Source organism: Apaloderma vittatum, unplaced genomic scaffold, assembly GCF_000703405.1.
Source record: "Apaloderma vittatum isolate BGI_N311 unplaced genomic scaffold, ASM70340v1 scaffold27287, whole genome shotgun sequence".
In the NCBI taxonomy this organism is placed as follows: domain Eukaryota; kingdom Metazoa; phylum Chordata; class Aves; order Trogoniformes; family Trogonidae; genus Apaloderma; species Apaloderma vittatum.
The window spans coordinates 17,212-30,571 of NW_009727387.1; the positions used below are offsets into that span (position 1 = coordinate 17,212).

The 13,360-nt window shown below is 53.4% G+C and overlaps 1 protein-coding gene across 1 annotated transcript in view; it reads right to left on the reverse strand.

Moving 5' to 3' along the window:
- Nucleotides 1–13,360, reverse strand: part of SLC4A3 (solute carrier family 4 (anion exchanger), member 3) — a 22,249-nt gene that overhangs the window by 7,604 nt on the left and 1,285 nt on the right. The window contains exons 3-11 of the mRNA XM_009873651.1: nucleotides 12,986–13,197; nucleotides 7,015–7,166; nucleotides 6,260–6,440; nucleotides 5,596–5,731; nucleotides 5,318–5,492; nucleotides 4,834–4,930; nucleotides 2,872–3,056; nucleotides 634–847; nucleotides 130–351 (exon numbers count right to left, since the gene is read on the reverse strand). Coding sequence (XP_009871953.1) covers nucleotides 130–351; nucleotides 634–847; nucleotides 2,872–3,056; nucleotides 4,834–4,930; nucleotides 5,318–5,492; nucleotides 5,596–5,731; nucleotides 6,260–6,440; nucleotides 7,015–7,166; nucleotides 12,986–13,094 — 1,471 coding nt within the window. The 5' untranslated portion in view covers nucleotides 13,095–13,197. The remainder of the gene's footprint in view (nucleotides 1–129; nucleotides 352–633; nucleotides 848–2,871; nucleotides 3,057–4,833; nucleotides 4,931–5,317; nucleotides 5,493–5,595; nucleotides 5,732–6,259; nucleotides 6,441–7,014; nucleotides 7,167–12,985; nucleotides 13,198–13,360) is intronic.

The following is a 13,360-nucleotide window of genomic DNA, read 5'->3' on the forward strand; positions in this document are numbered from 1 at the left end:
AGCAGCTGAGGCGCAGCGCTGCCACTCTCCCCGAGAGAGCAGCACCAAAGCCCACCCCTGCAACAGCATCACACAGACACAGCCAGTGTCCCAGCGTGCAAAGAGCAGACCAGAAAGCAGGCCCATTACCTAGGAGTCCCCCGAAGGTGATGGCAGGAGAGAGAGCAGCAAAGTAGATGAAGAGAACGGCCGCGAGACACTGGCTGTGCAAGGCGTCTCTGATGTCACTGAGGTATTTGGGGTACCTGCGCTTTATGTCCCGAACCAGACCTCCAAAAAATATCCCGGTCCGCTTCAAAGGGTCGTCCTCAGCTTCCTCCTCTTCTTCCTCAGCTTTCATTTCACACAGCTCTGGAGGTGCATGGAGGGCAGGGCTTGAGCAAGGGCACACAGGTCCCTCTCCCTCATACCCTGTCGAGATAGCAGCACTAACCCGGTGGGCCCCCTGTGACTGCACATCCCCCTGCCTCCACCTGTCCTCAGAGCTGCCCCAGCCACTGTCCCCCCTCCCCACTGCCCGCTGCAGGAGCCAGGTCCCGCTCACCCCTCTGCCAGGCTCTGTGAGGGGACGGCCCACTGGGGCACGCAGGGCACTAGGCACAAGCTCTTTTGCCCAAATGTGAGTGAAGAGACCTTTGGCTTCCTGGACAGCACCCTCCTTCATGGACTTCTGCTCCCTCTCCTTCCTCTTCCTCAGCAGCAGCTTCTGGAAGGTGGCAATGGATTTGAGCAGGTCTTTCCCCTCCACCTCTGATGGAGGAATGACAATGCTGCAGTCCAAGAATTCATTGATTGCATTGAGGAGGTCTTGACGGTCGTCTGCCATGTATGCAGCCTCATGGAAGTGCTGAGAGGGGCAGGGAAAAAGAGAGAGGGAGAAGGCTCAGGCGAAGACTGCACCCAGCTATCTACAGCCTGGGAACACTGCGCTTGCTGTGACCAGACAGTAACACTCCCTCCCTCCACCCACTACTTGTCTCACTACTGCCACTCTGTGACCCACACTCCCAAACCCTTCCTCTCTGTCCTTCTTCCCAATTTCTACCCAATGTCCCTCATCTAATCCCACGCCTCTCCTCCCTTCTCTGTACATCCTTTCCAGTGATCTCCTTGCTCTTGCTTTTCTTCCCCTGAGTCCCCTTACTCTTGCCCAGGATTGCGCTCCCGCAGCACGGCCTCCAGCTGCAGGCTCTGTCACACCACACGTGCCTCTCACAGGACCTCTCCATCGATCGGAATCAGATCTCTGCTTCCCAGCTAGCTTGGTGCCTCTTGTTCCCCAGGCTAGATGCTACACGTGGCAGCCTGTGCCTCTGCTCACACCAGGTCACTGTGGCTACATCAGGCCAAGATCCTGCTCCTTATGAGCTCTGCAGGTCATTGCTCGGCTCAGAGCTCAGCTCAGATGGACCAGAAGCCGGGCACCACGGAGATGAAAGGCTTTCCCTGGCCCTGCAGCTCAGAATTAGGACTCTGCAACAGACCTAAGGCCACACTAGGAGCTGGCAGAGCTCTAAAGCGCCACACGTAAAGCACAAGAACCAGGACCTGAGCAAGAAGCAGGACTCTTGGGAGACTCTGCATGGGAGAGGGAGGGAAAATAGGAGGGAAACCAGGCAGAAAAGGGGGAGATACTCCCGATAATAAGTGCAAGATGACAAGGAAGGACTCCAAGGGACCATGAGGGGACAGCACTAGCGCAGATAGGCAGGGAGGTGCTGGCAAACAGGCAAAAATGCTGCACTGCCTCCAGAAAATGCCTGCAGAGAAAGGGCTGGAGGAAGATGAAGAAATAGACAGGCTGTAAAGCAGGTAAGGAACAGCTACGGTCCCTGCAGTACACAGACTCCCTGGAGCCACAGCTTCAAACTGTAAATGATACCACACTCTTTTTGTGGCGCCAGCCACTGTGTAACCTTGCTACAGGCAGCCCCGGCTGTGGCAGCTGGCTCCCCTCTTCCATCAGCAGAGGAGCAGAGGCAGAAAATGAGCAAGATCAGCCCACAAATGCAGTGCTGGAGCTGGAATATGGCACCTCACCTCTTCTGGCTAAAAACACGGTCTCAGCTGAGCCCTGTGCAACTCCTTCATCTTTCATCTCGGAGCCTTTGTTGCTCACAAACCACCTGCTCTGAGTGGACCTGTTAGTCTCCAGTTCGAGGGGAGGCAGGACAGGCAGGTTTGTTACTGGGTTATAGTTAGATGGCACCAGCCAGGAGGACCCTGCGAACCTTTCACTCTCATGTTCTGGATGTATGCCGCAGATGCTTAGATTGTCTTTTCTTTGCCTTTAATTTCTGGTAAGAAATGAATATTCACTCTCCTGCCATCTAGCCAGATGGGGAACTTCTAGCAGCGCACATGCTTGGCAGAAAAATCTTTCTGCCTCCTCATCTCTCCTCCTGCATGGATGTGCTCCTCTGCATGGATGCCCCAGCCACAGGAGTCAGCTAGAAAGCTTCATCCAAACACCTGACAACAGTCCCCAGGCATTGCTCAATCTTTTTGTCAGTGTGGCCTGGGCCAGGTGTCAAGCTCACAGGCACCGCCCAGCCTCCCCTCCTCTATTTGTGAAACACCAACTGAACACAACTCCTCTAACCTTGGGCAGCCCTTTGCTCCTGCCTTTACATATGGCCCTTTTTCTTCACTCTCTGTCCCAGCCAAATGTCCCTCCTACTCTTCCCTCCGTACTAGAGCATCCTACCCCAGTGGAGCCAGGCTGCTCTTAAAAATCCCAGGTGCTCACACCTGCCTGCCCAACCTGGGCCTTTCACAGCATCTCTCAGCGCTCTCATCCCAGGACTGACTTCTGAGGAGCTACCGAAGCTCCCTCGCCTGTGCCAGCCTCAGCGCCTGTCAGCTCCTCACCTTGTCAGACATGAGGGTGGAGATTGAACGGCCAATTTCATGGTAGTCCATGTTGGCCTGGCTTGGTCCCAGCAGCACAAAGATGAATCTGACGGGAATCGGGACCTCCAAGACAGATTCCAGGAAGATGGCCTCATTTAGGCGGACGAAGGCCATAGTTGGCTGCTCCAGGAACTGCACACAACCTGTGAGGAGGCAATTTTTTGGGCAGAGTTAATCACTGGGGTGAGCTGTACTGGGCTTTAACAGTGGCAATGGATTTTGGGGGTTTCCACAAGTCCTGCAGTCCTGTACTTCTCTCCAGACCACTGACACTGCACTGAGCTTCATGCCAAGGACTGCTCCAAGTGCCCTGTTGACTGATCATTCCTGAGCAGTGCTGCTTTCGTTAGCTTCCCAGTTAGCCCCTTCTTATTCTCTCACAAATGGGCTCTGTGTACACTATAAGGGTCTAACTTTAAATCAGAAGGTTGCTTTCCACTAAGCCACTGTCTTATGGAAAGAAGTCTCTTACATGTTACTTTTATCAAACTCCTAATCTCATCAAAGAATTAAATCAGGTTTGCTTGACACGACCTATTTCCCATAAACCTCACTGCTTGGCAATAATTACATTCTTATCCCTTAGTCCTTTATTAATTGAATCCCATATTAGCTCTGCCATTATGTTGGCTGGGAAGGATGTCAGGTTAAACAACATAAAGGTCACTGTCCTTCCCTTCTTGAGCACTGATGCTATGAGCTTTCTTCTGTTTTTCTCATATGTTCCCTGCATTCCTGGACACATTTTTTTTCCCAGATGCAAATGAACCAGTTCTCTAAAGACTCATCGGTGCAAAGTGCAGAGTTTGCTTTACAATGTCCACATCTCATCAATGCTTGGCAGTCTCCTCAGTTCCTAACAGATTGGGAAGTACTCCCGCATGCTCCAGCACACCAGGCACTTCCTTCTCATACCGAACACAAATGTTTATTGAGTACTTGTATTTCTCTGGCATTATTACTGATCTTTCTGCCATCTGTTTTCATCAGACAGCTGTGTTCTCTACCAAGACTGGCAAAACTGGGTCATCCGAGTGGCCAAGCGAATCCCAAGACACAGCAGTACCTCAGAAATGGCCGGTGTTGAGTTATCCGAGTATTCAAAGTGCATTTGTGAAGCTGATCTGGCCTCACTGTGGTTAAGCACTGGCTTGGTTGAGCTGCCAAACCTCTTTGCCTGAGCTTTTCATCTACTGGATAGGCCACGATGTTTTCTTTGCTTGCAGTGCAGCTATGTTTGCTGAGCTGTTAACGCCAGCAAAGCACTGAGAAGGACTGCTCTTGTGGTCAGAAGACACCAAGCCCACTGATGCTCACGCCTGCCTGCTCACAGCCCTCTTGTACAAAGAAATATCTCCTGGCAATGCTATGGCCGATACCTGTCACCAGCCAGGCCCTGTTTCTATAAACCCAAAGCTCCTTGGCACACACAGCTGGTGACCAGCACCCGTCAGGGGCAGGGACCAGCTGCTGGCGAGGTGTGAAGAGGCCAGACAAGGGGCAGCGATGGTCAGAGGACATGCAGTGAGGCTGATGGCAGTCAGTGCCTGGCTGTCAGTCCCTCTTTCAGGCACCACTTCCCCACTTCTGAGCTGAAAAACTGGATGTTGTGGCAAGCCTGGTGGGGCTTTCCCCTCTAAGCTGGGCCCTAGCTCCCAGCAGAAGTGTCTATCAACCTCCTTAATTTAGGAGAAGACCTACCCTGACACTCCATACATTTACCACAGACAAACAAAATAAACCAAACTTGTGCTGTCACCAAAGGAGAGAGCACACAAAGCTCCCTCCCCAGCTGAACTTCAGGAATATGTACGAGATGATCAAAAACTTCTCAGGAGGGAGGGCACAGACAGCTGTGGCCAGATCAGGATCCACCCCAGTCTTTTTTGGTGCTGGGGGATTCTAAATGCCGCCTCTTACCCACAAGGACCACGGTGGCCTCTGCATCCTCAGGGATCTTCTCCATCAGCTTCAGGTATTTACGGTGGCCCTCAGAGTTGTGGAGATGCGGGTTTTTCTGTCGGGGAAGAATACGAACAAGTAAGGACGAAGTCCCCACGCCTCAGTCTCCCTGCACAGCCTTGCACCCCACTGGCAGCTGGGCTTGCCTCGGCTGCACACCTGATGTGTGCACACCCTGACAGCAAAGGCCACCCTGCAAGCACCAGGGCTGATGCTGCGGTTGCATGCACCAGCAGACATCTGCTGCTAAAATTAGGTCCTGAAATTGTAACGCGGCGACCTGATTTCCACTGCTCCAGGTGATTCGCAGAGCTCAGTCCTTCTGTACAAGGACCCCCATGAAGGGGCTCCACAGGTGGGCACCAAGGGCTACCACCAGCTACTAGTTGTCCCCAGGGTGGGGGAAAAAGAAGCAGTAACCCCCCCTCCATGTCACCCTCACCTCCTTGCACTCGGTCTCATTGGCCTTGGGGTCGGCCATCTCAATGCGCTCTTCCCCCATGAGGGGCACGCAAGTGTCAGTGGTGTGGTTGTGGTGGTGGTTCCCCACGATGGAGTTCATGCTGGAGCTGGAGTGGTTCCTCGGGAAGAAGCCCTCTTTCTCATCATTGGGGTGGCTGAAGGGGAGAGGGGTGGCCATGAGGGGACCTGCCTCCCTTGCTACCTGGGGCTCGCAGACAATCCCCGAGCCCTGGCAGCCCTCGGCCACGTGCCACCCACCTGTGCTTCAGCAGCAGGGCGCGCAACACGTTGGCTCGGTCTTCTGCTCTGATCTGGTCAGAGATGATCATGGTCTCCACCATGAGGTGAGCAATGCCAGGCAGAGTGGTCTGCTCCAGGTCAAGAAGGACGGCACCTGCCAGCAGGAGGGGAAGAGCCCTGCTTCTAGTGTGCAACGCTCCCCGCCACACACGCACTCTGGGGACACAGCTGTCCCCCCAGAAGCCAGGCTTTGGTTGAGGTTTCTCAGCTGAGAAATGCCCCAAGTCCAGGTGTCCCACGCCCTCTGTGTAAACCTCTGTCCCAAAAGAATCCAAAAGCTCCAAGATGCACTGCTAGCTCTGGTATCTCACTCTCTTTTTGGTCTCCCACTGACCAAATTTGCCTTTTCACACCAAAGCTGGGTCCAAGACCTGCTGACCCAACTGAGTGTTGCAGCTGCCACGTGCCTGAGAGCAGCAAAGCAGAGCAACGAACCAGCACAGGGCTAATGCAGACCCTGGCAAGCAGGCTGCAGGGTGGTCTGTCCCACACAGCCCACATGGAGCCTGGACACAGACACTGTCAGCATCTCTCCAGTGAGGGGTCAACCAGGGACAGAAGCTGTCCAGCAAAACCTCTTCCAGAGCAAGACACAAACCCTGGCCTGCAGTTCCTGACTCACCGTGGGCAATCGTCTTCCTGAGCTCCAACAGACTGCGGAAGGACAGCGAAGCCACGTGGGGTTTCCCCCACCTTGCTGTGTCCTCCTCTACATCCTCCTCAAACTTGATCCAGCGGGCTGTCTCCCTCCAGTGCATCTCCTGGTTCTTATCCACCACCAGCTCATTCAGCTCCACAAACACCTGAGTGTGAATTACAGCGAGGACATGAGACTTCCCCTGATGCATGCAGCTCTATCAGCAACGCACAGAAAGCCTCAGGTTTGTTCTCTTGGTCTAAAGTGCTGCCTGAGCAAGCCTGCCTCAGCTAACCAGAGGTTTAGCGAACAGAGGCAGCCAGGACTAATGTCACCAGAAGGCTCCAAGTCAGGTGGCGTGGGCAGAAGACAGAGAATGATGCAGAGCTGCATCTCCTTCTACCAAACTGTGACAATTTTGTCCTCTTCCTGCTTCTTGGTTTCCGTCAAAATTTCCCACACTTACTGTGTTGCCAACTTCCACAACAGCACTACCATTTCTGTGACTTTTTAACATCTTTCCTAAGGCCCAAGCTTTGTGATTTCAGAGAAATCTCTGCATTTATTGAAAAAAGAGTATTTTCAGTCCTCATGATAATGCATAAGAGCTTGAAATGTCACTCCCAAGGTCATGTAAAGAATTAATTATATTGCAACCATATTTATCACTCTATAAAGTGCCTGTTTCTAGTCCTGATTTATGGCTTCCAAACAAGTGTAGGAGGACAGCACACGCATACCTCATGGGGTTTTCTATCCAACTTCTTCTTCTTCTTCTTTTTCTTGACAGATGGAGTTGATGCTAATTTTTTGCTTGTCCTGGTGATCTGACTCCGAGACGGTTTTTTCATCAGATGCCTCCTCACACCAGGGTTGTCTTCAAAACGGTGGCCTGAAGACACGAGAAAGGAAAAAAAAGACCACCAGTTTGTCTAGTGGAAACACACTGTCTGGAAGGGAAACACATCCCAAGCCACTCGTTAGCTTATGCTAGCAAAGGCCTGGCAGCTGGAGCATTCATCATCATCCTCCAAGACCTTTGAAGATCCATCCTGCCTCATCTGCCTACTTCCAGCTCTTCCAGACGTCTGTGAGCTAATTCCTTCAAGGAGAAGCCTTCCCCCCCAGGCTGTGCATATACTGGAGCATCATTGCAAAACCTTTTATTCAAGGTACCCGAATAAGTGGTGCATGAATTTTTACCACACTCCCTCAATGAAATGCAACCTGAAGCCTTGTCTGCACGGCTCTGCACGCAGACAGCACAGGCGGGCACCTGGCTGGGGCTCATTTCTCCCCGTAGAGAAAGGCCTGGTGCTCAGGAAGCATAAAGGGTAGCGAAGGGGAAGGATATTTAGCTGCTGGTCTGGGAGACACATGGAAATATCAATGACTGCTTTATTTAATTGTGCGATGCAATTGTAGGATAACAGCACAGACCGGGACTGGGATGGAGGCTGGGCAGTTAACTCCAGCTATCGCAGTTTCTAGACGGTCCCGCAGCGCCGTGCTGATGCCCTCTGCAAGGTCTGTGTTACACAGGTCAGCTGGCTGAATCGAAGCCTCCTGAAGCCTCCAGAGAAGCTGCCGAGGCTGGATTACAGACCCACCAGCAAGCCATTGGTGCTGTTGGCTAGTCAGCGCCCACGAAAACCTGGCCATGACCATGCCAGCCCCTTCTGCAATGCCAGGAGAAACAGCATCTGGGCAACAGCCTGCCCCGCACAGATAGCCCACGGGGGTGGGGAAAGCCTCCCAGCTTGGCTCTGGGATGGGCAGGTTCCCCCGTGTAGGTCATGGAGTCAGGAGTTTTGCTCAGCTTTGGTCCATTGAGGCTTGTTGGCCCTGTTTGTAAGGCAAAGGTCTTCTCCCTGAGGGACCAAGGGCAGCTCTCTGCCAGCTGCAGTGAATGTTCAGTCTCCACATTCCCTCTGCAGTTAGCTCCAAGACCTGCAGCTCTCAAGCCATGAGAAGTAGCAAAAAGCACTGAGTTTGAAAGCCAGGTGGTCTCTTTGATATGGCAGGAAAATATACGTGCATCTCTGACATGGAAAGACACAGCACCCAGCCAGGCATACCGTGGTCTTGTTCCTTGGAGATCTGGGTCACTAAATTAAATATAAAATGAATCAATACTGAGCCTCAGGGCATTTTCCCCCATTGGCTGCCCTGCTGATGCACGTCCGGCTGACGGCCAGACTCCTCCCTGCTCCACTTACTGCACTGCAATGTCAATAGGAGCCAATAACTGCCCATTGCTACAAATGTTTCCGGGACCTACGCATGTGTGGGGCTTCCGTGGACTTTTGCATGGATTTCCCAGCTCCTGTGTGTATGGCAGCCACTTGGGGTGGGTTCGTGCATAAAACAGTCCACCAGGCAGATGATGTACTTGGTATCTGGCACCTTTGCTCCAATCCCTGTAGCTTCTGATTCTCCCATGCACCCCGAGACTCACTCTGGCCATGTTCCTGGAAGATCAGGGCAAGAGGATGCGCTGCCCAGCAAGACAGAGAGCTCACCCAGAGCACAGCAAGGCTCCCCTGTGGCGATGACAACCTGAGATGTGATGCTCTTCAGCCCTAGAAAGCACACACAGGCATTCAGTCTCAGCCACCGAACAGCTGGAGGACAGCTAAAACAAAAGGAGCCAAGATTGCTGCCAGCATCTCCAGTGGCTTCCACACTCACTGACAGGGACAGGAGCTGGAGCGCTGGAGGCTCAGAGCGAGCAGGGGAAAGCACATCTCCAGAGCCCTACAAAAGCCTCTCCCTTGGCAGTATTTGTGGTCACTGAGACACAGGCTGGGGGAGACAACTTTTAGGAGCAGGGTGGACACATGGGCTTAGCTTAGGAAGAGGCCACTGCCTTTGGGAGTCCCACGCAGAGTACGGCTGAGGGGTGCTCCAGGCTGTTCTAACAGACATCCTTTCTGTGTCCTGTCAGATTGGTGCTTCCCATAAATGAAAGCCAAGCTCAAGTGAGCACCTAATTCTAGGGTCCTTACTCAGGACAGGATCTTGGACTGTGGCCTCAGAGTGACATGCTCAGGGCAAAGCTCTGCCCTCCTTGCTTGGAGCCAGTCTCTGTGGGGTGAGATGAAGCAGTCAAGGATAGCTCTTCCTGAACCTTATCTCCAGTGCTCCCCAGGAGCAGAGCATCATCTGCCTAAGGACAGAGAGTGATTCCTATGGTTGCTCCACTACAACGAGCTGGTGTGTCACCCTCTCACACAGCACCTCCTGCAGTCTCTTCCAGAGGATCTTCTTGCCATGCTAGCTTCCACAGTCAGCTTTCTTGGGGTGACCAAGTTCCTTTTCCATCACCTTAAACATGAAGACGACAAATATGGCTTTACGCTGGCTAAAGTCTTCCTCTGGAGTGCCTGTGCCAATCAGTTCCAGTCAGGGGGCGACTGCCTTCAATTTGTGTATTAGCTCCCGCTTCTCTCCTTTCGTCACCCTCTGTCCACAAGCAGGAAGCCCAGAAAGAAGCATCAGAGTATTTCTATCAGTACTAGAGACCAACTTGCTAGCCTTGCTAGCCTGGCATCACAGGGATGGCACATGCTTCCCAGGTACCCCAACAGTTAAGTTATAGCAAGGAGAAAGAGATTACTACCCCATCTCTTGGAATATTCAAAACTAGACTAAACAAAATGCTAGTCAACACAGAATAAGTCACAGCCCTACACTGGCTTCTGGAAAAAGCTACTGCCCTGCACAGAGCCCACATTTCTCCTTGTTGATGAGTTCAATGTGATAGGGACAGCTGGACCCCAGCTCACACCTGCTGCCATCCAGGTGTCCCTGCACAGCACTCCCCATGCTCTGAACACTAGAAGGAGTGCAAAGAGTCCAGCTCAGGTCCAACAAGGACTCAGATCTGCTCAAAATCTATTAAATTCCTCCCGTATTTGAGCTGGTCCTGGAAGAGGTACTGCCACGGAGCTCACAGCTGGGCAATTGGCACCGGCTGGACATGAGAAGGCTCTGCACAGAGCTGACTCTGGTGCAATCTCTGCCTCTGCCACATCTCTCTGCAGGATTAATCCACAGCGTGGATTCCTTGTGCAGAAATAAATAAGATCTGACTGTACAGCACATCCTATTACAAGCACCTGCAGTATTAGCTGTAACAATCAATGAATGTGCAAACAGCTAGCAAGCCACGCTTCGTCACTTTGTAAGTGAAGCATACCACACCTTGCAAAAGACATCTGCCCCTTCTACCTTCCCAAGAATATCCATCCTTTCCCAGGTGAACCTGGGGCAATTTCTCACACTTTTGATGTACAGTTTGCTCAGCTCGGGACAGCTGATGGAGCCTATATGCTCCAAAATTCTGTTTTCGACTTTGCTGCTATTATATCATCTATCAACTTAAAGCAGCAAACAGCAGACCCAGCCAGAAGAAAATTCCCACTTGCTGGTCCCTGTAGAAGCACAGAATCAGACAGTTATTCCCAAAGATGGGCCAGCTGGGAAAGAACATGATGCTAGGACTGGGAGGCAGAAGAAGTTAGGTGTTTTGCCTGAGATCACACAGAGAGGCTGCGGCAGAGCCAGAAGCTGAATCAAGGCACCCTGAGTCCCTGTTGCAAACACTCTGCCTCCCCACTCCTGCAGGCAAAGCCAGTAAGCGGGCTGGTTCTGGGACCACATCACCCTACCACGTGCACTCCTAAAATCTCCTGAAAAATTAACACACAACCCGAATGAGGACATTTGGGCACCTGCCACAGAGCTCTGGCTAGGAAGAGTGTCACAGAAAGCCACCTTTTAACTGGGAGTTACCACCATCCGCCAAGGAAACATCACCTGCGTGAGGAGGTGCTTAGGCTCTGGTTTCTGCACAGTCCCTAGGACGGCTCAGAGATCCAGCTCTCTGCAAGGGATGCTCAGGTACTGAGACAGATGTGGGGAGCAGAAAGACATTCTCCGTTCTCAGGATTCCTATTGTCTTTGTCCTTGTTTTTCCCACTCCTGCTTCCTTCCTATTTTTCCCCTTTCAGGTACTCTGGTCAGCCTGCCTTTAGCTAGTTTCATAGCCCTGCAGACACAGGGACTAGGCTATTTTTTCCTCTGGGCATTAGGCTATGGTGCAGAGCTGAGAACCTGATACCCACCTCTGCTGTCAGATCCACAGCTCAGCTTGAATTCCAGCAAACAGAGCGACAGCACACTGTCACCTTGTGCCACAGAGAAGGGGAAATGTCTTTGTCCTTATACACACCCTGGAAAAGCTGCTTTTTCTCTGGCCACGGCACGGGCCAGATCCTGATAAGCACAAACAGCAAGATGCAGTTGCCTCCAGAGCTGCTTACACAAGGCACACACAGGGAAGCACCTCAGCACTACAACACAGATCCGTACAAACACCTCAGAGAGACACCCAGAAGCAACTCCGGCATCCCCAGGCACGCGGTGGGGCAGACCTTTCCTCCTCTAAACCAGGAGAGACCAACCTGACACAGAAAGGGCGCAGACAACAAACACAGGGTAGGGGATACGCACTTCAGCTGGGGGCTCTGATCTACAGCGGCAACTGCGGGGTCACTGCTCCGGTACTTACAGGTGGGCTCCCCTCCTGGGTAGCCCAGATGGTTTCTGATGGCCTCCCACAAATCATAGTCTTCAAAATTGAAGGCAAATTCATCAAAGTCTTCATAGCCGAGCGAGTTGCGAATGTGGGTGCTTATTGCTACCTCTGGGCTGCTGCCCCCTTCCGATTCTTTCGTAGCCTCCTCTCGAAGGGTGGTCATTTTGTCCTTGTGAAGGTCAGGGGTCAGGTGCCATGAGCCACTCGCCTTCAGAAGAGGGGCCGAGGTAGCCAGGCTGATGCGTGGAAAGCAAGCTGGCCCCCTGGGTGGGATTCACCGCAGCCCTGGGGCCAGCCCTGCTGCCTCCTTCGCCTCCTCACAGGGCATGAAGGTGCCGGCTGCAGCAGCCCCTGGGGACTGTCGAGGTCCCTGGGCAGGCTGGTTCCCCCCACGGACGCTTCTGGGGGGGGCTGCCCCACCAGCTCCTCAGGAGGGTCCTCGCTCTGCCGCGGGGACTCGTGCCAGATGCCCAGGGACAGCCAGGCTGCGTGTGCGGCACCGCTTCTCTCCCTGGCTCCCCTCTGGTGTCTCCCTCCCTCTCCAGCCTGCAGAGCAACCTATTGAATTCTCCATGTCCTCGGGCCCGGAGCGTGCATTTCCATGACGTCTCTCTTCTGTCTGCCCTCACGCCGCGCACAGGCAGGAGGCAGTTCCCTTCAGAGGCGATCCGGAGGGTGCAGCCGCCTCTCCGTAAGGAAAGCTGAAGAGAGGAGAGGCTCCTCACCTCCGGCATTCTGCAATGCCGGAGCCGGCGTGTCGCACAGAGGGCTGATCGCTGGGAAAGTGTGTCAGGAGAGGAAAGAGCTGGGTCTCAGGGAAACACAGGGAGCCCTGAACCCCAGAGGGCAGTGGAGTGGGTGGAGGAGCGAGCATCCATGGGGTGGGTGTGAGCTGAAGTGCTGGAAATGTGGGGATTGGTGCTGCAGACATTGCAAAGCTGACAGAGAGGAACCAGGGCTGGAAAAGCAGGGACTTGGGGACAGGGAGGTGAGGACCAGGTCCTGCAGCAGGCTGAAGACCATGCCTGGAGCTGCTGGGGATGAGGGCAAAGCAGGGAGAAGCAAGGGACATGCGCACTAGTAACATAGGTAGTGTCACAAAGCCTCACTTTTCATGCCATCCAAGTCAGCAGACGCCAGCATCTGGGCCTCGGCCTCGTCCGTGGGGACGCGCTGGTACGCCGCGCTCTCCAGCGTGGTCATGCTGCCGATGCACATCCTCTCCTTCAAGTCATAGGTAACCCGTTGTCCGCTCGCCACCTGGCCCCAGGGCTTGCGCTTCTCCCACCCACGAGACAGACGTTCACGAGGCCCGGGGAGGCTGTAGGAACCAAAGAGACAGATGGTAGCCAACAGGGCAAATGAGGATGGGCACCAGCCCCTCAGGGGCTGAGGTCCTTTGGCCCAGCCCTGACTAAGACCCTGAGAAGGAGCAGAGCCAGAAGTCACCTATCCAAAAACCTAAAGGCTGCGCCTTCTGCTCC